The 26,711-nt window shown below is 44.2% G+C and overlaps 1 protein-coding gene across 1 annotated transcript; it reads left to right on the top strand.

Annotated features, from left to right (window-relative positions):
- Nucleotides 1–259: 259 nt before the first annotated feature.
- Nucleotides 260–5,918, top strand: LOC116980243 (queuine tRNA-ribosyltransferase accessory subunit 2-like). Its single transcript, XM_033032297.1, has 3 exons — nt 260–398; nt 3,524–3,623; nt 5,121–5,918. The coding sequence occupies exons 1-3, from the start codon at nt 260–262 to the stop codon at nt 5,350–5,352; spliced, it is 471 nt and encodes a 156-aa protein (XP_032888188.1). The 3' UTR covers nt 5,353–5,918.
- Nucleotides 5,919–26,711: the final 20,793 nt, after the last annotated feature.

Below are 26,711 nucleotides of genomic sequence, written 5' to 3'. Positions count from 1 at the left end.
AGAGTCTGAATGGCCTGTCCCACTTAGGCGATTTCTTTGCACCGTTATGACATATTTACTTGGTAGCTAAAAAACAAACTGCTGGAGGAATTTGGCATACCAGGGAAATGGACAGAGTCAGTACGGGAACTTTCATCAGACTTTTGATAGATTTGCTTTGGATGAAATCATTCCCAAGTGTAGAGCTTCATACTGGAAAGAGTTAATTCTGATCATGTAGATTGGTTAAGAATTGTCCTGGGTAAGGGCATCGAGGAATATGTTGTACTCAACACTATATATTTCACCAGAAGAAAAGAGTCTTGCAGTGCCCTTGCACCAGATACAAGATCAGCAGCTTTCATCCACATGTACCAGTGTGACCCATGAACAATGTGAGAAGAATCATATTTTCGCAAGTAAGTCAGCAGTAACTCAAACTTAGAACTGATTCATATGTAACTATTGTTTTAATTAACTCTGATTTGTGTCAATTTTTGAAGCATATGTGTCTTTTTACAATACTGGAGAGATTTTGAGGAACAAAATTATTATTCAGGTTTTTACACCGTTACACTGTTCTTAACAAAAATCTACCCATCACGTGAAATAACTTATAATTTAAATAACTTCAAGACCGAAAGTCAAAAACTTTTTTCATAACAGACAAATTTTCATCATTTTACCACCATTTTGGACATCATAAATGTGACATTAAAAACTCTGCCACATTTAGTCATGAATATTTAATTTATAAATAAACTTCATATGGCTCCTCATACATATGTTTTGATAATGATCTCGGGAAATATCTTCATCAATACCAGGAGAAAAGTTCAGTAAAATGTCTGGTATTCCGCCTAGCAACTATCCCATAACGTGTCGTTGTGCTTGGTGTCCATTGTCACAAAGACCGTTATCAGGGTAGGTACCACCGTAAGTTAAACCACGGCGGCTCCAAACCTTTAATGCTTTTCAAAAACCCAACAAGGTATCCTATGGTAGTAGCGATTTTTTGGCGGGTTAATTATTTTTTCTTATTTTCCAATTTAATATATCAAAAACACAACGACCGTTTACGATATTTTTTTACTTTTTAAACTCAATTAAAAAATATTTTTGGACATAAATTGGTCATCATTGGTAAGAAACTAAGCCAATATTAAATTTGGCAACACACTGCCTCCTGTTTACCTTTCGTACGGACCAAGTTGCCAACTTCATTCCTTCGTGTCAACTTCCAGAAGCTCCACAACGACCGTTACAGAGATATTTTACTTACTAAAAAATCATCCCAAATCAAACCTTCTGACGAATCATTGTCCATGGATATAGCTCAAATCCATAAGGTAATGTACCGTTCAGATCACATTGGTTAAAAAGTTTGGTTATCGCTAATAATGCAAGGTTCGTTTTCCAGGACACCCAACCTTTTAGTGTCCACCGCAACGTACTTTTGTGTGTGTGATGTGTAACACGTGTTGCGGTGTCCACTCAGATGGATGCAGTGTTCAGATTTACATTTATTGTCAAATGCACCAATTAATGTACAGTGATATTTGAGTTACCATGCAGCCATACAATTAAAAGAACACAACACAATTAAAAGAACGATAGAGCTTAATATAAACATCCACCATAGTGATTACTGTGTGGAAGGCAATGAAATTCAGTCAGTCGTCTACTACATGATCAGGTCCTTCTTCTGAATGAAGTGGAAATGTGTTTGCAATTTTATTATTCCATGTCGTATTCATAAATATAGAAAGGAATAAGAAATACATGCACTTACTGTGCCAACCAGGTCACTGGTGGACACCACGAGACAATTGTTACACAAAACGTATTTGTGTATTCTGATGCCATTTTCGGAAACTTGCCATCAAGATGCTATCTTATATTTTCTTATATTTTTGTTAATACTATGTTAGTCGTGAACCCAGTAAAGTGTTTGTCAACTATTTTGAAGGAATGTGAAATTTGACCCCCTTTGTCACATTATTGTGTGCAGTATTGTAAAAAGACACATTTATTAATATTTTTTCTATATTTTGGAATGTTTGTGGTAGACATTCCTATTATTTGATATGCAGCTAAGCTGAATAGATTATAACTGTACCTAGTGAGTTTCATCCTTTGTAATCTAGCAATGATTATGGGTTTTTCCCACTTTTTGTTGTGTGCTAACCAGTCAGCAAAAAAGACAATACATGGTTACAATCAATCCATTTACAGTATATAGATACATGATAAGGGAATAACGTTTAGTGCAAGGTAAAGCCAGCAAAGTCCGAGCAAGGATAGTCCAAGGGACATCGGAGGTAGATAGTAGTTCAGCACTGTAGCGGCAGATTTTTATATCATTCAAGAAATTAACCCTCTAGCCGCTAAATGGACAGCATAGTTAAGGGGAATGTCTTCTATGCGCATGCGAGCTCACCGTCAGAGACCTTCAGAGATTCTTCACATATAAGTCTTCCAAAACAGTCTTTTGATTAATAAATTCTTTATTGTTGATGAAAACAATAAGGTACATCCAAACTTCTTCCGACTCGTTACTATAATCTTCATCGAACTCTAGCTTATCGCTTTAAACATTATAAAACTCCTTGTGTCTCCGTTACACATTGCATGGTCGAAGGGTAAACCTTCTCCATGCTCCTCCAAACTAAAACTAAACTAAGCTTCTGCGCAAGATACATAGCCCAAAACACGCCCAAAAATGCGTCATTAATCCCACCCACAATATAACGGGCAGTCTAAAATTTAAAGGCACATGCCATCGTCAATTACATGCAAAACAAGCCAAATGGCCACTACAAGCACTGCTCTCTGGTTGTGGTAGGGTGCTCCCATTGCCTGATAACAGCTGGGAAGAAACTGTCCCTGAATCTGGAGGTGTGCGTTTTTACACTTCTATGCCTTTTGCCTGATGGGAGAGGGGAGAAGAGGGAGCGGCCAGGGTGCGACTTGTCCTTGATTATGCTCCTAGCCTTACCTAGGCAAGGTCATATATGATCATTGCAGGACAAAATAATTCAGAAAACGATGCCATTTCAACAGGAAGATTATCTGCATCTTAATGGCGAAGGACATTTATGATACACTAACATTTATTAAAATCCCCAGCTTCATTCAGAAAATGGACAGCATCGTGATGAAACCATAGCATTTGCACTGTTCACAACACCCTGCGGCATCATTTAAATGCTCAATTATTATATTTTTAGTTTCCAGCAATGGGAAAACCTTTCAATATATGCCCAAAACCAAGCTTCTAAAGTTTCTTTGCATAACTTTCTAAATAATACCTTCCATATACACCAATATTTGGCCTTCAAACTGAAATTGCAGTTTACAATGTCCGAATCCAAGATGTCCGAATGAAATGTCCATTGAAACGTTTAATGACCGATGACATAACTGGTGGATGTTTTTTTCAAGAGCTAAACTTCTCTTGTTCCCTAATGAAACAACATCTGAGGACTGCAGAGGAATGATGTACAACATAAGAAATTTACAAGTATTCTGGATTAAATTTCAGTGCTGCACAGGAATGGTTCTGGAGATAATGATATCAGCAGTAAGACCTCCGACAGTGACGGAAAAGTGAAGGCTTTTTCGATTGATCTGAAAGATGAACAGTAAGTGTTGTTACATTATTAATAAAGTTGCATTCTTTACATGAAGTATTCTGAATATATAGAGAAGTTAACGTGTTATTTCTTGTCTTAAAAACATAGCATATAATTCACCATTGACAAGTTGATTTTGTTCTTCCAATGATTCATGAATTTCAATAAAGCTAATGAGCATTAAGATTCTGTGATGCAATATAATGATGAAATGATGGTTGTTAAGACAAGGTAATTCTGAAAGTAGGTTGGGCAAGGTGTTAAAAGCTTCAAAACAAAATGATTCAACCAAGAGACTAAAATCTAACTCTCATGTGGGTCAAATCAGATTTGTGTTGGTTCTGCATAGTCAAGTTTATGTTGAGCAAATCTGTTTATGGTGAGCATCTGTGGAGGAAATGGATGGACGGGTTGGACCTTGGGTACTTAGTGAGAGCAGAATTAACTGAAAAAATCTGAGACCCTTCATCCTGAAGTATCTCAGAATTGAAGGCTGGGCATTCATGAAGCTACCAGAAGGCCACGGCCCTTGCTCCGGGCGGATCGTGGCTTCAGGGAGGGCCTGCTGAGCGAGTCTCCCAGCTGCCGAACAGAAGACCCAGCGGATCGCAGCTTCAGGAGGAGCCCGCCGATCCCAAGACCTGGCTGATCGCTGTCCCCAAGAGGAAGCCGCCGAGACGGTCCCTGCTCGCCCCTCGGAGGTGGAAGGAGCCTGTGACGACCTTGGATGCGTCGGGCAAGGCGCAATGTCGATAGGGGAAGAGAGGGAACTGGGGTCAGGCCTATCGAGTCCTAGAGGTTGGCTGCAGGAGGCGCCCCCCCCCCCCCCCCCCCCCCCCCCACACCCAGGGAACAAAGGTGGACGGGGGAGGCGTGGCGTGCAAGGGAAGAGGTGGCTTGAGGCCTGCAACATCCTGGGACTTCTCAGGAACGGTAACTGCACTCACCAGCATCAGTGATCACTTCTGCCAAACGGAACAGCAACTCCAACACGTATAGTCCTTCCTGTATACAGCTCCTAACCATTTGACCAGCAGTTGTATTTGGGAGCTTCCTACTCCATGGGTCAAATCATCATTGCTGTTTGGTTACGAGTTAGGTATCCTGTAGCTAACTTTTCCTAAGCAATCTAAACTAAGTTGTGCTTTGGAAAACAAATAATATTTCCTATGCCAATAATTGGTGATAATTCTTTTCAGCTGTTTTACACATCTGTGAAGGAACTGCTTTCTTGATTTACATTTATCTAGATCAGAAAGATTAAACACATAATGCAAATCGTATTATAAGATAGCGAGTAACATGCGTGCAATGCCAATCTTGTTACTTTTCAATTAGTGGTGTAAAGATATATTTCTTCAGAATTGTATTAGAAAAATAATTTGCATTTACTTTTCCTGATTAAAGTAATTCACTTTCATTTTATTTGTTAAAGTCTGAATTGTTTAAGAGAACTGGTATTGGACTGCTTAGTTACACGGTGTTTGTGTGATTCTCAACATTTAGGTTCCGAGATGACTTCAGCCCTTTGGTGGAGGGTTGTCCGTGCTATTGTTGCAAGAATCACACGCGCGCCTACCTCTACCATCTTCTACTGACTAATGAGCTGTTGGCTGGAGTCCTTCTCATGATCCACAACCTTCACCACTACTTTGCATTCTTCCAGTCTATCCGTGATGCTCTGAAAGATGGCCACTTGAAAGACCTTAAAGAGCTCATTGCAAAACAGAAAGTATGACAGAAACAGTTGATAGGACACATGATGGGTATCCACCTGTAAGGTTTCTGGGCAGGCATGGTGGCTGCAGCAAGTCAACTTGGATCTACTCACAATGTGAGTTTGTTATTCCAACATTTCATTTTCTTATGATTAGATCCTCATAGCATTCAGACTTGAGATTTACTCTACGGTGTTATGTATCATTAATGTGACTGTAGGAACTGAAAATAAGGTTTGAAATCTGGGTGCTTTGGTTAATTTATGTTTTTCATCTACTTTTTTAAAGAAACAATTGCGTCTATTAAAAAACAATCTGAAGGCATTGTACAAATACATTTGATGTGAAGGGTTAGCTCTGAGATGGCTCCGTCACTGTGGACTAATTAACTCATGAGACTTGCCGTGATAGATGAATTTACTAATTTCATTCCATACAGTTTTTAAGACTCCCATCTAATTATGAGAGAGGTACATAGAAAATACAGAAATGAATAGTTTTGAACTCAAGCTACTTTTTAAAAACTGAATATAGAAGGTAAGTAGCAGTAGCCCTCGGTACCTTATTTTTCATTGTAATTGATAATGAAAAGTAATTAAAAGATTCACTCAGTGCCTGGATAAATCGGTGGGTCAGGCAACATGGATAGGCAACTTTTTTGTTTGATGAAGGGTCTGAAGAAGGGTGTCGACCCAAAACGTCACCCATTCCTTCTCTCCAGAGATCCTGCTTGTCCCACTGAGTTACTCCAGCTTTTTGTGTCTACGGTTTAAAATCAGAGGCAGGATCAGCTTGTGTAGCATCTGACAAGCAAATGTAGCAATCGGTGAGCAGCCTTCCCGACTAAAGTAGGCGAATGGATGCTTTAAGCGAATTAAGGTCCAATTCTGGCTGCAGGAATCCAGGATATGTTGGTGCCTGACGTACTTTAGATCTGACGCAGCATAACCAACTAATTTTATACGGTTTATTAAAACTCAAGAAGCACACACAAAGCAGTTAAGGTTGACTTTGCAAGACAGAAGGGCTAGATTACTATCCATGGATACACACACTTACTGTAGCCCTAGGATTGTTCCCATGGCTTCTGTTGTATGTAAAATTTTGGGTAAGAATTTTGAGCAGGTGTTGGAATTCGCATTCCATCAATTTTTAATGCCAGTGTTTACTCAAGTCTTTTAATAGTGTTAATTCAGAGCATTACTGGGTTATTTATTCCACAATCATTAACAGTGAGTTATTTATGAGGTTATCATTACAAAAATTTAAAAGGTATTACACTTCAGCCTTTTGCTTTTTAAATTAAGTCTGTGATAACCAACAAATGTCCATTTTATTTAATGCATTAAAATTGCACCCGCGTCTGCAACGTTTATGCAACTTTATTTGTAATGCAAAGGTACTTGAAAAATGTACAAGTGTTAAATTTTATTAAAACATGTTTCCATTATCCATTTAGATGATCTTCATTATTGCCTTTCAACAAATAGTTCAAACTGACTGATGTTTCAGCCAGTCCCTCCCTTTCAGGTTAACACTTTGAGTTGAGATTGCCTAACAGCTTGTCTTCATGGTATCAACATCTTTATGAGATCGATTGCTAGGGTTGTTTCTGCTGTTTGGCAGCTACCTTTCCCTCTGTCTTCTCTCCTTTGTCTTCAATCAAGATTTTAATTCTGTTAGATATAATATAGACAATTACATTTGATGGGCATGTGCTAAATCTTCTAAATATAGTTACTATGTCTACAAGTCGTATACAACTAGTATATCTGCATTAAAGTGCCCTTGTAACAAAAATGGTTTGTCGATAACAGTGATTGCTTCTGATAAGAAGAGGGGAATTATCGCAGTGCTGAGAGATGTCCTCCAACCAATATTACTTTAAAAAAAGCATGATTTAGTAATTATACAATGTGGGAACTTGCTGTGTGTCAATTGGCCACTATTTCTTTACAGGCAGTTTTAGGATGAAGTAGGACTTGTTTTCACTCCATTACTATGTGTACTGAGGTGGTGAAGGAGGTTGCTGCAGACCTTTCCACGGATGATCCAGGAGGGTAGTATGGAATACTTTATTGAAATGCATAAGCAGGGTATGCAAATAGTTGCCACATAAAGGGCGCTGACAAGGTTACAAAGTACCCCCGGTGGCTCCTCCTTTGTTCTCCCCCTCCCCCCCCCCCCACGCCGGGTCCTCCATTCTTCTCCCCCCCCACCTCATGGCCGTCCGTGTGAGGTAGTGTGCTCTGTTCATCACTTACAAAGGGCATCTGTGTGTGCCTGATGCATGGTTCTCAAGGTTCACAATACCGCACAGAATAGAGCATCAGTTTCAGGAGTCTGGTGTTGGGCATACGAACGACAAGGCCTGTTCAGTACAGCCAGTGCAATGTAACTGGGGCTTCATTACTGGGAATATTGGCCTAAGAGACAGCACTGATGATTTGTCTTCCAGGGAAATGTGTAGATTTAGCAAATGGTGGTAATTTTCCATTGCCTTCCGTGATCTGGTAAACAGCCCATATCTCTGAAGTATGTAAGTGGACAGAGATCGTTGTTTCTGACAGGACCTTGAGCTTTGTGCTAGGCCTGAGGTCTAGATTTACAAATCCCTTTTCCTCAGGCGATCCAAGACTGCTGACACAGTGAGGGTGGATTTAATTAATAAATGCCATCATCGAGAGGTAGGAAATGGTCCACGATTTCCTGGGATTTTTAAAAATAAAACCTTATTGCTTTTGTAACAGCAGTGGTGACACTTTAGTTATTTAAATGGACGTAAGGTGTTTAGTGATGTCCTGTGGTCAGAAGTACTACATTAATTCAAATCTTTCCTATCATTTAATGAACAGTTTGACCAAAGTGATTTCCAATGACAGAGCTGACAAGGAGAAATGAAAATTATCCAAATGAGCACCAGATGGCAGTATCGTCCAACACTGGTCTCTATGTCATGAGTTTATAATAAATCAAGCAGGTCTTATAAACATACTGAGAGATGTGAAGATCCAAGCAAACGGAAAGTATGCTACTCTAATAGTTTTGAATGCAAGTAAATCTAATTATTACTGAAGCATTTTATTGATGTATGAAAAGAATTGCTAACTAAAGATGGGAGCATTACTTTGAAAGGCAAAATAAAACATGCTGCCAATCACCAGACCTGCTCCTGACTTATTAGAAATAACCATTGCTCCGGGACACACGTACATTCTGGCTGAGGAAACAAAAGTAAATTTAGTTTTATTGAACCTCTAACATTACTCGATTTTTCCACGTATTCAATTTCAAGAATCTAACAGCCACCATGGAATAATCAAGACCTTAGAAGGAATCTTATTTTTAGTGATAACCCAACTTTTAGACTGTATTTTTTCAATTTTATGTTGGTTAAATTTGCAGAAAAAGCAGCAATATTCACCCATTATAACTGATCAGGCGACAAATAATTTGGATCAAAATGAGTGCAAAAGCAGATCACTTTAATATCATATAAATTCTTGTTTTTTTGTTACATAATATTAATCTTTAAAAAATAACACAAATGATGCTCCTTAGTGACAAACCTTGACATGTTTCTGAATGACTGCAATGGTATTGCCATGGTAACAACTCTTCATTACTTTGCGTATTTTTATTCTGCCCTGCTATTTACTTAACCAATAAAGTGGGTTATTGGTTGTGAGACTTCTCATACAACTTAAAGGGGATAGTGATACTGCTGCATTTGTGACAGCATTGTCTGATCCCATTGTCTGTTTCCACTTTTCTTGAGGTTTCAATGTGACCACTGAATGACATTTAACTCTGACCAATTGAATCTTCCTCCAGCCGGTAGAGCATAATTTCTGGATCTTTTTGTTGTTCTCTGCAGTTAGTTTCAGGACCATTTTCAGGACCCATTTCAAAGTAAATTATTATTAAAATAAATTGAGGCTACAATATCTTGCAGTCCAAAAGATCTGAGTCTTCTAGTACATGAAATGCAAAAAGTTAGCCTGCAGTTAGATAAGTAATTAAACATGAAATTAAAATCTAATGAAATGTTGGCTTTTATTGCAAAGGTTATGAAATATGAAAGTTGGGAAGTTTTGATGCATTTTGAGAGTATTTAGTATGCTGCAGACAATACTGGTCCTATTTAAGGAAGGATCCTCTTAAATTGGACGCATTGCAGAGAAGGTGTGCAGGGTTGATTTCTGGGACAAGGGACCACGTGAAAAGAGGTTGAGGGGTTTGGGCATCTATTTATAGGACCTCATAGGAATGAGAGGCAACCTTATTGAAATGTCAAAAGACCTTGATTGAGATTGATAGGGTGGATGTTAAGATGATGTTTAGGTTTAAACTGAAGATAGGTACAAAATGGAGTAATTTTATCCAGGCAGCAGCTCTGGATAGAAGGAATGGGTGACATTTAGAGTCGAGACCCTTCTTCCTACGCATAATGTTTAGGTTCATGTGGACTGAGGTACAGTGAAAAGCATTTTTATGCCATCTAGTCAAATCGGAAAATTGTGTGTGTGAATACAATCAAGTAGAACTCGTAGAGTAAAGAGAAAGATACAGTACAGAATAGTTCTCAACGTCGTAGCATACTTACTAGTCGCATGCTCGTGGGACAGGCCCTTTACAGTTCCAGAGAAAAACTCCACAATGAAGTAGGTCGTAGAATCAGGACTGTAACCAAGCTTATGAAAAGTCTGTATTTTGTAATTTGTTTTTAATTTTAAGCTTTCTGTCAGTGCAGTCTTAAAATGGTGGAATTGGGGTACGCATTTGCATGATAACAAACCACTATTCTCCCAATGTTTGTGCAATAGATTGCCTGGGTAATTACAAAAAATATACCGAGAAGGTATCGGATGTATGAAGCTCCGAGAAACTACCATTGTTTGCAAACTTGTTGTATGCAACCAGTACATTTTTAAGAGTCCACAAGAGAGTCTGAATGGCCTGTCCCACTTAGGCGATTTTTTTTTTTTGGTGACTGCCCCCCCCCCCCCCCCCCCCAACACGACAATGTCTACGATAACCTACCACCTAGTCGACGCCATGCTACGGCTAGCTGCCGACATCCGGCAACCCATTAAGACTATCTCCGAAGTCAGCACCCGGCGACAACCAACGTCACCTGGTGACAACCTGCGTCTTCCCGGCGACAACCTACGACAGCCTATGACAAGAGAAGACAAGCTGCGGCAAGCCCACAGTCGCCGAATAGTTTTGAACATTTCAAAATCCAGCGGTGACCAGAAAAACGTTACGACTCTTGAGGCGACTTGAGGAGACTACTCACGACCATACAGGCGTCACCCCGCGACCATGTGGTGACAGCCTAGTCGCTTGCAGTCGCCAAAAAAATCTTCTAAGTGGGACAGAGGCTTGAGGTTGCAGTAATTCTTCATTGTCTCCCTCCTCCCACTCTAGTTCTCTGACTAGTTTCACTGTCCTGATTGTATGCCTCCTTGTCACCTTCCCCTCAGCTAACAATGAACCATTCTACATTTCCTTATGTTCAAGAAGGAACTGCAGATGCTTGAAAATCGATGGTAGACAAAAGTGCTGGAGAAACCCAGCGGGTGCAGCAACATCTATGGAGCGACGGAAATAGGCAACGTTTCGGGCCGAAACCCTTCTTCAGACTTTATCTTAGCTTCGTCTGCTTTGATCTGTCATTTTCACACCTCACCTTACATGTCCCTAGACTCTCTCTCCTTTGATTCTCAGTCTGAAAAAGGGTCTCGACCCGAAACATTGCCCATTCCATCACTCCAGAGATGCTGCCTGTCCCGCTGAGTTACTCCAGCATTTTGTGTCTATCATCATTGTTTACAGTTGGATGTTGGCACTTAACGACTATCAATGGAAAGAATCAATGGTGATGGAAATAGTGGTTCATCTAGATTTGCAGAATGATGGGCTGCTTGTCACTTTAGGTCCAGACTAGTAAATGTCAGTTTCATTCCAATGCCATTTTCACCCTGATTAGGAAAAAGCCCTTAATTTGGGTTTAATGTTCTGCCGAGGCTCAAGGTGACCCTATATTTAATATGATTCCAGTAGCAGTAGAATCTCTCTTGAGACCACCGTAATGTGGTTTATTACCATTGCTAATTTTAAGCGTAATATTTGTAACTAGGATATTTAGTATTAACAGAATGGCCCAAAACCTCCCAGTCCTTCTGAAGAAGCTCAGCATTTGTGTGCAATCTTCCTCTGTGAAGATTGAAGTTGATAGCATTTGGTGAGGTGAATATCTCCTTTGGGTGTGCGTTCTTGCCAAGTTCTGCATCTGTGTCAATAAAAATAGCAAATGCTCGAAACACTCGATAGCTAAGCGTGCATCTGCAGAGAAAGAATCGGATAACATTTCAGATTAGGTCATAAAGGGAAAGGAAAACCAAGTTAGTTTTCAACAGCTGAGAAGATGTGCGAGCTGGATGGAATTAAGGGAATAGCTCTTGATAGGGCTAGTCTAATATGGCAATAAAGCATCTTTTATGGTCAGATTAAGCTTTTTGGTGTATATAATGTCTTTCCAATGATATTGGACATGAGTTTCCTATTTAAAGACATTTTCAAATACCAGTGTCTTATTGAAAAATCTGTATGTCAGTAGTTTTATTTTATGCTTCTTGGATCTTACCCTTAATGTTCACGTGTAGGAATGTAAGTTAGGAAGGACATGTGTCAGAGTTAAGAGCTCAGATTTCAGGCGAACACCTTAAGTAGTTTGTGGCCCTTGTTGGCATGTTGATACATGTAGAAGGTGACGTTCCCTGCAGGAGGAAAGGGTCACCATTTACACTGAATATTGTAATGCTGTCTGCCAAATGTGGACTCCTTGCATTTATTTAGATGGAACTGATTATTGAGCAGTGGTTAGTGGAGAGAGGGAGTGCCAATTGCAGTGCCAATTTGGTACTGGCAATTACATTCTACTTGCCACTTCATTGTCTCACAACTTTGCTGCCATTTCTACCCAAAGTGCAGTGAGAATTTTTGATTCTGCTGCCCACTGAGAATGGTTGAGACAAGTGGCACAAAATGCACCTAATCAACGTAATCATGATTCGGACCTAAGATTCAGAGTCCTACACCACAGAATCAAGCCCCTCTGCCCCTAACTTGTCTATGCTGACCCATCTACACTAGTCCCAGCTATCTGCATTTGGCCCATATCCCTCAAAAGCTTTCCTATCCATGTACCTGTTCCAGTGTCTCTCATGTGCTTTTGAAGTACCTGCCTCAACTACCTCCTCTGGTAACATGTTCCATATGCCCGCTATGCAAAAATAGTTCCCCTCTGGTTCCTGTTAAATCTTTCCCCTCTCATCATAAACCTATGTCGTCTAGTTCTTGATTCCCCAACTCTGGGTAAAAGACTCTATTCGCTCTATCTATTCCCCTTGGTCTTATACATCACTGAAATCACCCCTTAGCCTCCTGTGCTCTAGGGAATAAAGGCCTAGCCTGCCCAATCTCTCCTTGTAGCTTAGGCCCTCGGGTCTTGGCAACATCCTTGCACATCTCTGCACTCCTTTCAGTTTAACAAAATCTTTCCTATAGCAGGGCAATCTAAACTGAGTACAGCACTCCAAATTCAACTTCACCAATGTCCTGTACAACTGTAACATAACATCCCAACTTCTATGCTCATTAAAGGCCTGTCCCACCTGGGCGTCATTTGCACGTAATTTACACGTCACGACGCACGACGCGCATGTTATTCCGCGCGCATGGTGCATGGTGACGTAGGCAGTGACGCGCGGTGGCCCAGGATTTTAGTATGTACAAAATCTTCGCGCTTCATCTGCGTGACGCGCAAATGACGCCCAAGTGGGACAGGCCCTTAGCTAATGAAGCCCAATGTACTGAAAGATGCCTTGATCTTGCTATCTACTGGTGGCGCTATTTTCAAGGAACCGTGTGCCTGCGCTCCTAGATCCCTCTGCGCTACCATTCACTGTGAAGATCCTGCCCTGGTTTGACTTTCCAAAATGCAACATATCACACTTATCTGTATTAAACTCCCTTAATCATTCCTCAGCCCACTTATCCAACGGATTAAGATCATCTTGTAATTTTTGATAACCATCTTCACTGTCCATGATACCACCCACTTTTGTGTCATCTGCAAACTTACTAATCATTTCTTCCCCATTCTTATGGAAATTGTTAAAATTAACCTGGACTGGGGATGCTGCTTTAGGATTTGCGACAAAAATGCATGGATTACAATAGGAGCTACAGCAAACGGTGGATCAAGGCAGAAGCCTGCATGCTTTGTGTCACTGAAAGGTATTGATTGCAAAGAAAAAATTGCATATTTCCAACAATAAACAATGTTGTTGCTTGGTCTTTTAATCATATGCAAACAGCTGGGAATGGTTTGTTACAACTTTCCAGATGTGCATAGAAAGCCACGATGAGTATCAAGCAACAAGAAATTGCAAAACCAATCTTCAGAAATAGTGGTTGAGCAAATCTGGATATCACTGGAAGTGAGGTAACACATACAGCTCATTACTTTTTCATAAACTTACTTATAACGTCAGGCTTCTCAGCGTCAACTGTAATCAAAACAAAATTTTATTTCTGGCTTTCTCTTGAAGATGAGTTGCCCTCTAGCCGGCGAAGGTTTGGCCCTCAGTTACACAATCGTGCAGGATGAAAATAGATTCACCTTTCCCACCAAAACAAATTGGGTTATTGGATTATTTACTCAGTTATCATTGTTAGAGATTATGATTTCATTTATTTTTTCAGTTTCCATTTGTGCTGCTTTTCAATAATATCAAAAAAAAATTATTTATAGTGATGTGAATGAAAGTTGATTCTGCTTTTTTACTCATTCATTATTGTATCATCTATTCAGTAAATGATGAACCAGTCATTTTCTCACAGGCCACCACCATGGGATTTGAGAACTTTTGAACTAGTTGGATCACAACTTTTTTGGTCATTGTGTTTGAAATGTTTGAAAGCGCTGCCACACTAGCTATTCATGATGAATGCACACACATTTGGATTACAATATTCCCATCCATTTTTACGATTTTAATATATTTTCCCTCTGCTTTTTCCTTGCATTTGCCTCTATTTCTCTTGACTCCAGTTCGCCTTCTTCATCTTTGATGCTGTTTCTTTTTGCATAACAATGTGAGCGATAACCCACTGAATGAATGAATGAATACTTTATTGGGTCGTTCATTGTTCTTCCCCCTCCCCGACAGCGGTCTCTCCACTCTCAGTCCTCTCTTCCTTCTCTCGGGAGCACCGCCCTCACTTCCACGTGGTCCGTCCTCGTCCGTCAGTCAGCGTCCCCATCGACCGCCGCAACGACCTCTCCACTGTCGCTGTCGAGTCCTCTCTTGACTCCTCCGTGGTGCCGACCCTGCCCCCAGCTACGGGCTCCATCGACTCGCGTCGCGCACGCTCCGACCTTATGCATTGCGTGCAATATGTCCCGGGAGCCAGGTGCTATGTTTGCTTTGCTGCGTAATATTTGAGAAACTGCCCATGAAGAATGTGAGGACATTTTAAAAGACATTTGGGCAGGAACATGGATAGGAAGGTTTAGAGGAATATGGGCTAAATGCAGGTAAATGGCCTTAGAAACATAGAAACATAGAAAATAGGTGCAGGAGTAGGCCATTCGGCCCTTCGAGCCTGCACTGCCATTCAATATGATCATGGCTGATCATGACAATATGATCAATTGACAAGATGGCGCCGGTGTGTGTGGCTGCTCGTCTGTCGCTCTGTTTGTGTTTGGTGTTTTTCCTTGGCACTATACAGGTAAAGTCTCTGCTGGTGTACGACCGTCAATCTCTCCAAGATCTACGACATAATGTCGGTGCGTTTGTCGGTGCGTTTGAATATAATACCCTGCCACCGTTCTTATCCGGAATCTCGACTCACCTGGACTGGGCCTTGCCTCGAAGGAAGCGTCGCCGTCGCCGTGGAAAGCGCGGCGGTCGACTGGTGAGTTTTAGACTGGGTGCGCCCGGGCGCGGCCATCAGCAACTCCCTTGTCAGCGACTTCTTCGTGGGCCTCGCCTTCGGGGTCTCCAGCCCGGTGCTTTTCAGCTGCCACCGGACCACCTCCTCCCAGAGGGTACAGAGCGCTGCCTGCCTGCTGCGGCCTGGAGAGCTGCCCGGACACGCCGCCTCGGAGGGGAGGGGGGCAGCCTCCAGGTGAGCCCGCTCTTCCGGGGTCTCCAGCCTGGTGCTTCTCAGCTGCCATCGGACCATCTCCTCCCGGAAGCTGTAGAGGGCTGCCCGCCTGCTACGGCCCGGAAAACTGGCCGGACACGCCGCCTCGGAAGGGACAGGGGCGGTCGCCGGGTGTCCTGCTGCTTCAGGTTGCTCCTTTCTCCCCCCCTACCCTCTTACGATCGGAGGCTGCAGCGAGACCGGCTCCGCTCCCCCTGCTCTCCTCGGCCCCGCGATCGCGGGGTGAATATCCGGACACTGCCCCGGGCTCCCCGATCTGCAGACCTAAAGAGTCCATCCCCTTCCCGGGTTGGCCTGGTGAACGCCAGATCGCTGGCAAACAAAACTTTTATTTTGAGGGATTTCTTCTGCTCCCGGGCCCTGGACTTCCTCTGTGTGACAGAGACTTGGATCGGTCCTGGTGAGTGCAGCGCTTTCACTGAACTTTTGCCGGAGGGCTGCTCTTATTTCAACTCGCCACGTATGTCGGGCCGTGGAGGTGGAATTGCAGTCATTTATAAAAGCAATTTTAAATGCAAACAGTGCACTGCATTATCAACGTTCTCCAGCTTTGAGGCAACTTTATTTGAGGTGGGTCGCTCCGACACGGTGCTTTGTGCTGTCATCTACCGACCCCCCAAATACCACAAGGACTTTGTGACTGACTTTTCTGAGTTTCTGGCTGGGATTATGCCCAACTATGACCGTGTCCTTATGGTTGGGGATTTTAACATACACGTGTGCTGTCCTGATAAGCCGTTGGCGAAGGACTTTTTAAGTCTTATTGATTTAATTTTGTGCAGTGTGTGTCTGGTCCCACACACGAACATGGACATACATTGGACCTTGTTCTCTCCTATGGCTTGCCTGTATTAAACTTGGAGGTCTGTGATAGTGTGTTTTCTGATCACATGCCTGTACTATTTGATGTTGGTTTTTCCAGTGTTGCAGTTAGACCTGTAGTGTCTGCTCGGCGCTGTCGGTCCTTTAACCCTTCTGCTGCTGGCCAATTCTCTGCTGCTTTTTATCAGCTCTGTGCCCCCTCTGCGTCCACTCCCCTTGGTACGGAGGAGATTAGTTCTTGGTTCCACTCCTCCTGCAGAACTATACTGGACTCTGTGGCTCCTTTAAAAACTTTGCAGCCCAGAGCTAAACCCGAGCCCTGGTTCAGTGACGCAACTCGTACAGCTCGACGGGAGTGTCGCAGAGCTGAACGAAAGTGGAAGAAGGACAGGCTGCAGGTTTCATCGCAAATCCTAAAGGACAGCTGACGAAATTACCAAAATACTGTTAAAGAGGCCAAAAGATATTACCTGTCTAATATAATAGTGTCTATGCGTCACGACCCACGGGTGTTATTCAAAACTATTGATTCTGTTTTAAATGCCCCACAGCCTGTTTGCTTGGAAGCATCGTCCGAATTGTGCAATGACTTCCTGCACTTCTTTATCAATAAGGTTGTTTCTATAAGGGCTCTCATCTCAGCTCCTGCCTCTGACCCCTCTGTTCTGGCCCCATGCCTGGTGGCATTCGATAAGTTTGTGCCTCTGACATTGGCGGGTCTAGAGGTTAGCCATATTAAGCCGTCGGGTTCCCCTTGTGATGCTGTCCCTCCTCTTCTTTTTAAAGAGCTTTTCCCGAGTATAGGGCAGTCGGTTCTCGCCATCATAAACAGTAGCTTGTGTTCTGGGGTTGTCCCCATAAATTTTAAACATGCTGTAGTGCAACCACTACTTAAGAAACCAGGCCTGGATCAAACTGTTCTGGCCAATTTTAGGCCGATCTCCAAGTTGCCTTTTATCTCTAAGATCATGGAGAAAGTAGTTTATGCTCAGCTGAAACTCTTCCTGGATGAGCACAATATTCGGGAGGTTTTCCAGTCTGGATTCAAGGCTATGCATAGCACAGAGTCGGCTCTGCTAAGGGTCTTCAACGACATCCTCCTGGCAAACGACTCTGGTAATTATGTGGTTCTTGTCTTGCTGGACCTATCTGCCGCCTTCGATACAGTGGACCATGGAATTTTAATTTCCCGATTACAGCACCAAGTGGGCATTTGTGGCAGTGCCCTGGGATGGTTCAGGTCCTATCTGGCTGACAGAACCATGCGTGTAAGCCTTGCTGGCTTTGAATTCTCCTCCACTCCCTTGGTATATGGGGTTCCACAGGGCTCAATTTTAGGGCCCCTGCTCTTCTCTTTATACCTACTTCCTCTGGGCTCAATTTTAAGAAGGCATGGCATCTCCTTTCACTTTTATGCAGATGATAGCCAGTTATATATGCCACTCAGGAAAGAAGACGACTATTCTCTAAAATCACTTCTGTCTTGTCTTGAGGACATTAAGTCCTGGATGGCCTTAAATTTTCTGGGACTTAATGAAGAGAAGACAGAGGTAATTTTGTTTGGCCCCAATGGCTGCCGTGAACCTCCCTTTGTTGACTTGGGTCCACTGGCATTGTCTGTAAAGCCAACCGTTTTGAACCTGGGTTTTAGGATGGACGGTGATTTTAAACTAGATAAACAAATAGGCGCGGTGGTTAAGTCCAGCTTCTTTCACCTAAGGAAGCTGGCAAAGGTGAAGCCCATTCTCGAGCGGCAGCATTTTGAAACAGTAATCCATGCCTTTATTACATCTAGGCTGGATTACTGTAACGCACTCTACTCTGGAGTCGCACGAGCTTCATTGGCTCGTCTCCAGCTGGTTCAAAATGCTGCCGCTCGCCTTTTGACCGGAACTCAAAAGAGGGAGCACATTACGCCAAATTTGGCCCCCTTCACTGGCTCCCAGTGCACTTTCGAGTTCATTTCAAAATTATTTTATTTGTTTTTAAATCGTTGAATGGGCTCGCCCCGCCTTACCTCTCTGAGCTGCTCCACCTATATGCTCCTGCCCGGTGCCTCAGGTCAGCTGATTAGCTGCTCCTTGAGGTACCAAGGTCTAAGCGGAAGCTCAGAGGGGATACAGCCTTTTCTGTTGCTGCTCCGGCACTCTGGAACACCTTGCCGATGCACATCAGACAGGCCCCCTCACTGTCCATCTTCAAATCCTCCCTAAAAACTCATTTTTATTCTTTGGCTTTCGACACTGGCTGAGGCATTGCTCCTGTTCTTAGTGCTTTTAATGTCTTTTAATTTTTAGTGTGTTTTTTATAGTCCTTCGTTTTACGGTTTTTAATGGTTTGTAATAGCTTTTTGTCCATGAGTTCTCATGTACAGCACTTTGTGGCAACTGCAGTTGTTTAAAGTGCTTTATAAATAAAGTTATTATTATTATTATTATTATCCAACTCAGTATCCTGTACCTACCTTCTCTCCATACCCCCTGATCCCTTTAGCCACAAGGGCCACATCTAACTCCCTCTTAAATATAGCCAATGAACTGGCCTCAACTACCTTCTGTGGGAGAGAATTCCAGAGATTCATCACTCTCTGTGTGAAAAATGTTTTCCTCATCTCGGTCCTAAAAGATTTCCCCCTTATCCTTAAACTGTGACCTCTTGTTCTGGACTAATCTATGCCTTAGCATAGATTAGATTAGATTCTTTATTTGTCATTCAGACCTTTCGGTCTGAATGAAATTTCGTTGCCTGCAGTCATACATATAATAATAAACATCAAAACACACAATAAACACAAATTAACATCCACCACAGTGAGTTCACCAGGCACCTCCTCACTGTGATGGAGGCAAAAGTCTTAAAGTCACTGTCTCTTCCCCTCCTTATTCTCCCTCTGCGCTGAGGCGATCCAGGCCTCCGATGTTGTTACCCCACCGGGTGATGGTAAGTCAGTCCGGGCCGGTTCAAGCTCCGCGGCCCGGGGTGGGCATCGCGGATGAGATAGGTTGGAGGACCTTTTTTCCGAGATGTATTATGCGGTGACTCTTGAGAATAAATAATGGAATTGCCATATGATTAGAGTAAATGAGTGGTTTGGTGGGTTAGTGATGACAGTGTGAGCCGCAGGGCCTGTTTCTGTACTGCATGATTAAATTATAACACAAGAACAATACTACTGTATGTTAATGGTGAGCATAAAGATACAATCATGGCAACTTGTGTTCCACTGCCCTTTAAACATTCATTCCCAAAACACTTCACCTTAATGTTGCACTGATAGGAAATAGGTTGTGTAAGAGATTAACAAACACATTTCAATAACATTCTAATAACTGAAAATTGCCCGATTAAAATATACTTACACTCATTGGCGAACGGTCCTGATAGCAGTAGAGTGGTGTCAAAACAATTCACATTCATTGTCAGTATTCTGCTAAACCACCAACTGCACAATGTCCACACAAGTGGAATGTACCACACAAACCACAAAGTTGCTTTCTGAAGTTCGCTCGCTTCCGTTGGCCTTTTTTTCTTGCGGCCATTATTGTGGCATCAAGGAAAACCACTTAGAACAAACATGGATTCAAAGTTTATGAATTAGTCCTGGTAAAAGAATATCCTGAATCTTCCACGACGTACAGGTTTGTAGGTTCATTGGCTTTGGTAAAAATTGTAAATTGTTACTTGTGTATAAGATGGTGCTTGTCGGCGTGGACTTGGTGAGCCAAAGGGCCAGTTCCCGTGTGGTGTCTCTAAAATCCCCAAGTTTAAAGTCACACAGCACTGGCAAAATATTATATATCATGGGCAAGTTATGGCCGGTGGCAGTGAATGATGAAGGATTAAATGTAATGTGAGCTGGGATTGATAGACAACAGTTAGCTGTGAGGTTGTAAGACTGCTCTAATAAATAGGCATTCTATGCTTTATGTGACCCATGAATAATTGGACACTGTAGAAACACCCAAAGTGTTTTAAATGAGGTTTCTTCTGCACATCTTGCAACATTATTTTGGTGTTCAATGAGAAGCTACGAGCAAATATGCAGCTTATTTTCACATGTATTGCACTTAAGGATAGGTGACAACACCTCCACAGTAATTCTCAACACCAGTGCCCCGCAAAGATGTGTTTATAGTCCCCTATTATGCACCCTATACACTCACGAACGTGCAGCCAAATTCTGCTCTAACTCCAGCTACAACGTTTTAGATGGTGAGGTGGTTCCCGAACAATGATGAGATGGAGCACAGGAAGGAGAAAGAGAGCTTAGCAATGTCAGGACAACAAAGAGAGACGCAAAACGCTGATACAAATTAACTCAGCTGGACAGGCAGCATCTCTGGAGGGAAGGAATTGTCGACGTTTCAGGTTGAGGCTCTTCGTCAGACCGTCAGGGAAGAGGGAAACAAGATATGGCAGGGGCAAAGAGAATGTAAAATGTGAAAATGACCGATCAAAGCAGATGATAAGGAAATGTAGAATAGTTCATTGTTGACTGAGGGGAAGGTGACAACGAGGCTCTTATAGAAACAGAAAATAGGTGCAGGAGTAGGCCATTCGGCCCTTCGAGCCAGCACCGCCATTCAATATGATCATGGCTGATCATGCAAAATCAGTACCCCGTTCCTGCCTTCTCCCCATATCCCTTGATTCCGTTAGCCCGAAAAGCTATATCTAACTCTCTTGAAAACATTATACAATCAGTAAAATTAATCTGGAGGACAGTAGAACTAGTCGGAGACTAGTGGGAGAGAGAGGGAAAGCAAGAGTTATTTGAAGTTAGGAATAAATATACTGCTGGGTTGTAAGCTGCCCAAGAGAAATATAGGTGCAGTTCCTCCATTCAGGAGGGTGGAGTACGTGCCGCAATGGTCATCAATGGTGCAGAACTGGAAATGGGTGAGAGCTTCAAGTTCCTAGGCATAAATATTACCAACAATCTGTCATGGACCAACCACATTAAAACGCCAGCCAAAAATGCACACCAATGCCTCTAATTCCTCAGGAGACTGACAAAATGTGTCAAGTGTCTTTTTTTTGTCCAACTGAATGTAGTTTGTTGTGTTCTTTTTATATTGTTTTTAACTGAGTATATGTGGGGGGAGGGGGGGTGGGAAACTTTAAAATCTCTTCCCCGCACGGGAGAACCGTCCTTTTTCCTGTCGTTGGGGCCTAGCATTGTGGAGCGGCCTCCAACCGGAACGACCTGGGGGCTCCAGTCGCAGAACCTGCAGAGCGGAAGACTCACCATCGTGGGGCTAGCCGGCCTCAGAGTGTGGAGAGCGGTGGTGGCTGGCTGCTGCCGCCCGACTCCGGAGCTCGGAGGCTCCAGCCGCAGGTCCGGTGGATTATGACATCGGGAGCTCGCGGGCCCCTGGTGGGAGACCGCTTTTCGGAGCTCCACAATGTAACTTCTCACGCCTGTGTCGCGGGGTTGGAACGACCCGGAGCGGGGCCGTACATCGCCCGGCGTGGCCTTAAAGGCAGTGGGACTTACCATCGTCCGCCTGGGGCTTTAACATCGGGAGAAAATGGAACACAGGGGAGAGAAAAGGCTTTGCCTTCCATCACAGTGAGGAGGAGATTCACTTTGATGGATGTTTGTGTGAATTGAATTGTTTGTGTATCTTGTAGAAATAGTTTCTGTTTGTATGGCTGTAGAAACAGAGTTTCGTTTGAGCCTCATTTGAGGTTCAAATGACAATGAATAAATGTTGTATTGTAGGTCTCAGCAACTCTTTCAAGATCATGGAGCAAATCAACTCCTACCTCGACAAAAACCTGGACCCACTGCAGTTCGCTTACCGCCACAACAGATCAACGGTGGATGCGATCTCGCTGGCCCTCCACTCCACTATGGACCACTTGGACAACAAAAACTCATATGTCAGACTGTTATTCATTGATTATAGCTCGACATTTAACACAATCATCCCCTCCAAGTTGGTTACCAAACTCACAGAACTGGGTCTCTGCGCATCCCTCTGCAATTGGATCATCGACTTCCTCATTCACAGACCACAGTCTGTTCGTATTGGTGGAAATGTGTCAGCCTCGATAACAATCAGCACGGGAGCACCTCAAGGCTGCGTGCTCAGCCCCCTGCTGTACTCGCTCTATATTCATGACTGTGTAGCCGGTCATAGTGCAAATGTCATCATCAAGTTCGCTGACGACACCACTGTTGTGGGACATGTCACTGATGGGGATGAGTCCGAGTATAGAAGAGAGATTGAGCAACTGTCCATATGGTGCCAGCACAATAACCTGGCCCTCAACACCAGCAAAACCAAGGAACTGATTATGGACTTTGGAAGGAGTAGGATGGGGACCCACAGTCCCATTTATATCAACGGGTCGATGGTTGAAAGGGTCAAGAGCTTCAAATTCCTGGGCGTGCACATCTCTGAAGATCTTTCCTGGTCCGAGAACACTGATACAATTATTAAGAAAGCTCATCAGCACCTCTACTTCCTGAGAAGATTACGGAGAGTTGGTTTGTCAAGGAGGACTCTCTCTAACTTCTACAGGTGCATAGTAGAGAGCATGCTGACCGGTTGCATCGTGGCTTGGTTCGGCAACTTGAGCGCCCTGGAGCGGAAAAGACTACAAAAAGTAGTAAACGCTGCCCAGTCCATCATCGGCTCCAACCTCCCTTCCATCGAGGGGATCTATAGCAGTCACTGCCTCAAAAAAGATGGCAGCATCATCAAGGACCCACACCATCCTGGCCACACACTCATCTCCCCGCTACCTTCAGGTAGAAGGTACAGGAGCCTGAAAACTGCAACAACCAGGTTCAGGAATAGCTACTTCCCCACAGCCATCAGGCTATTAAACTCGGCTTGGACAAAACACTGAACATTAATAGCCCATTATCTGTTTATTTGCACTTTCTCAGTTTATTTATTCATGTGTGTATATATTTATATTAAGGTATATGGACACACTGATCTGTTCTGTAGTCATGCCTACTATGTTCCGTGTGCTGAAGCAAAGCAAGAATATCATTATCCTATCAGGGACACATGACAATAAACTCTCTTGAATTTTGACTCCTGAACTCTTTCAAACAAGTTTCAGATAAAGTGAACCATGCATCCAAGGCACTGTAGAGATGGGGGTCTCTCTAGGCAGGGATTCTCCCCCGGGGACCTGGGGTGGAGGGTACTGCACGGAGGAGTCCCCTGCAACCTGTTTCACTCATGGTTCACAGACTCGCCAGCCGCCTGCCACTGTTGGGGGCTGGAAGAGTCTGTGTACCACGTGTATATGGAGTGTGTGAGGCTGCAGCCCCTGTTCCATTATCTAAAGGGCCTGCTCCTTGCCTTCTGGCTGCATTTCTCGCCCACCTTCCTCATCTTTGGACACCCTGTGCGTAGGGGAGAGGGTAGGGCCGAAGATGGCATGGTTGGGTTGCTCCTGGGCCTGACCAAGCTGGCCATCCGCGAGTCACGGCGCCAGGCGGAAGTGGGCTCTGCCTGACCTGGCTGCCTGCCCCTTTTCCGGGGTTACGTCCACGCCCGGGTGGTGTTAGAGAGGGACTACGCCCTGTCCACGGGCGCCCTGGGGGATTTCTGGGACAACTGGGCACCGCGGGGGGTTGAATGCATCCCGGACAAGGATTGTAACATAGTTGTATAGTAGTTTATTTAGTATATTTGTTTGTCGTGTATTATGGTGGTGGGTTCTGTTTTGTTTTATTGTGTTGTAAATATTATTTTTAATAATTGAATACATTTTTTTAATTAAAAAAAAAAAAGGCACTGTAGAGAGATGAGAAGATGCTGATCAGTGATTGTTGGTTTAGGACAATATCTCACTGAGTAATCCTTCAGGGGAATAAAATCTCAGAACCTTCCTTTCAACAATAACAACTTGCATTTAATAGCCTCTATCGCATACTAATAGCATCTATAGTATAGTAACATATCCCAATATAGTTTATAATAATTTTATTGTCTACCATGCAAAATTAGGAAAGGGCAAAGAACTTGGTTTTAGAGTGAAGGGCCTGTTCCACGAGCATGCGACCTGCATGCGGCAAGCGCGACCAAACCGGAAGCGGGGGCCGCGCGGAGGTCGAGTGATCCCCGTACATGGCCGGTCCCACCAGCATGCGCCTGCATGCGGCGAGCGTGACCAAACCGGAAGCGGGGGCCACGCGGAGGTCGAGTGAGTGACGTAAAGTTTGAGCGAAGTTCACGCGTGACATACAGCATCAAGACGCTGCGTCCGGCGTCGAGATGCTGCGTATGCCCGGCAAGGCGGTGCGTACGCGTCGAGGCGGCTGTGGGCCGGCAGGCCGGTGCCGCGCGGAATTTTTGAATACGGTCAGTTTTTCGGAGCCCCGCGCGATGTCGGGACTAGCTCCGCACAACTCTATACGGCTCCGGCGATCGAAGTGGGACCGGCCCCGCGAGGCCGTATGGCTCAAGCGATCACGTTAGGTTGCGCTTTCTGCATGGAGTCGCATGCTCGTGAAACAGGCCCTTAAGTCTTTAAAAAAAAAGGCAGAAAGAACAGTGGCTGGGAGTGTAAACTAGTCTTTAATCTTTGTTTTTTTCCAGAGAGGCAGATTGCAAACAGCTGCCTTAACAAAGTTTTGATTTTTCAGATCAATCATATTGTGCTTTTTCCTCTCACAGGCAATCTGTCATTTCCTGGATCATTTCCAAGCAAAGTAATCAATATTTCTGTACTTATTTTTCAGAAGCTTGAAGACCTTTCGAGAAGATGCGATTGAGTGCAAATATAGTTTGGGGTGGCAGGGAGCAGGATGGCTGGAGAGGGGCATGTTAGTGGGGTATGTTAGTGGGGCATGTTAGAGGGGCATGTGAGAGGGGCATGTTAGTGGGGTATGTGAGAGGGGCATGATAGTGGGGCATGTTAGTGGGGCATGTTAGTGGGGCATGTTAGTGGGGCATGTTAGAGGGGTATGCGAGAGGGGCATGTTAGTGGGGCATGTTAGAGGGGCATGTGAGAGGGGCATGTTAGTGGGGTATGTGAGAGGGGCATGTGAGAGGGGCATGTTAGAGGGGCATGTTCGTGGGGCATGTTAGAGGGGCATGTTAGTGGGGCATGTGAGAGGGGCATGTGAGAGGGGCATGTTAGTGGGGTATGTGAGAGGGGCATGTTTGAGGGCTATGTGAGAGGGGCATGTTAGTGGGGCATGTGAGAGGGGCATGTTAGAGGGGTATGTGAGAGGGGCATGTTAGTGGGGCATGTTAGAGGGGCATGTGAGAGGGGCATGTTAGTGGGGCATGTTAGTGGGGCATGTGAGAGGGGCATGTGAGAGGGGCATGTTAGTGGGGCATGTTAGAGGGGCATGTTAGAGGGGCATGTTAGTGGGGCATGTTAGTGGGGCATGTGAGAGGGGCATGTGAGAGGGGCATGTTAGTGGGGCATGTTAGAGGGGCATGTTAGAGGGGTATGTGAGAGGGGCATGTGAGAGGGGCATGTTAGTGGGGCATGTTAGTGGGGCATGTGAGAGGGGCATGTGAGAGGGGCATGTTAGTGGGGCATGTTAGTGGGGCATGTGAGAGGGGCATGTGAGAGGGGCATGTTAGTGGGGCATGTTAGAGGGGCATGTTAGAGGGGTATGTGAGAGGGGCATGTGAGAGGGGCATGTTAGTGGGGCATGTTAGTGGGGCATGTTAGAGGGGTATGTGAGAGGGGCATGTGAGAGGGGCATGTTAGTGGGGCATGTTAGAGGGGCATGTTAGAGGGGCATGTGAGAGGGGCATAGAGGGGTATGTGAGAGGGGCATGTTAGAGGGGTATGTGAGAGGGGCATGTTAGAGGGGCATGTTAGTGGGGCATGTTAGAGGGGCATGTTAGAGGGGCATGTGAGAGGGGCATAGAGGGGTATGTGAGAGGGGCATGTGAGAGGGGCATGTTAGTGGGGCATGTTAGAGGGGCATGTTAGAGGGGCATGTGAGAGGGGCATAGAGGGGTATGTGAGAGGGGCATGTTAGAGGGGTATGTGAGAGGGGCATGTTAGAGGGGCATGTTAGTGGGGCATGTTAGAGGGGCATGTTAGAGGGGCATGTGAGAGGGGCATAGAGGGGTATGTGAGAGGGGCATGTTAGAGGGGCATGTTAGTGGGGCATGTTAGAGGGGCATGTTAGTGGGGCATGTGAGAGGGGCATGTGAGAGGGGCATGTTAGAGGGGCATGTGAGAGGGGCATAGAGGGGTATGTGAGAGGGGCATGTTAGAGGGGCATGTTAGAGGGGTATGTGAGAGGGGCATGTTAGTGGGGCATGTGAGGGGCATGTGAGAGGGGCATGTTAGAGGGGCATGTGAGAGGGGC

This window comes from Amblyraja radiata, chromosome 14 (genome assembly GCF_010909765.2).
Source record: "Amblyraja radiata isolate CabotCenter1 chromosome 14, sAmbRad1.1.pri, whole genome shotgun sequence".
Lineage (NCBI taxonomy): Eukaryota > Metazoa > Chordata > Chondrichthyes > Rajiformes > Rajidae > Amblyraja > Amblyraja radiata.
Note: the sequence above shows the minus strand (reverse complement) of the source record. Positions and strands in the feature narration are given on the sequence as shown.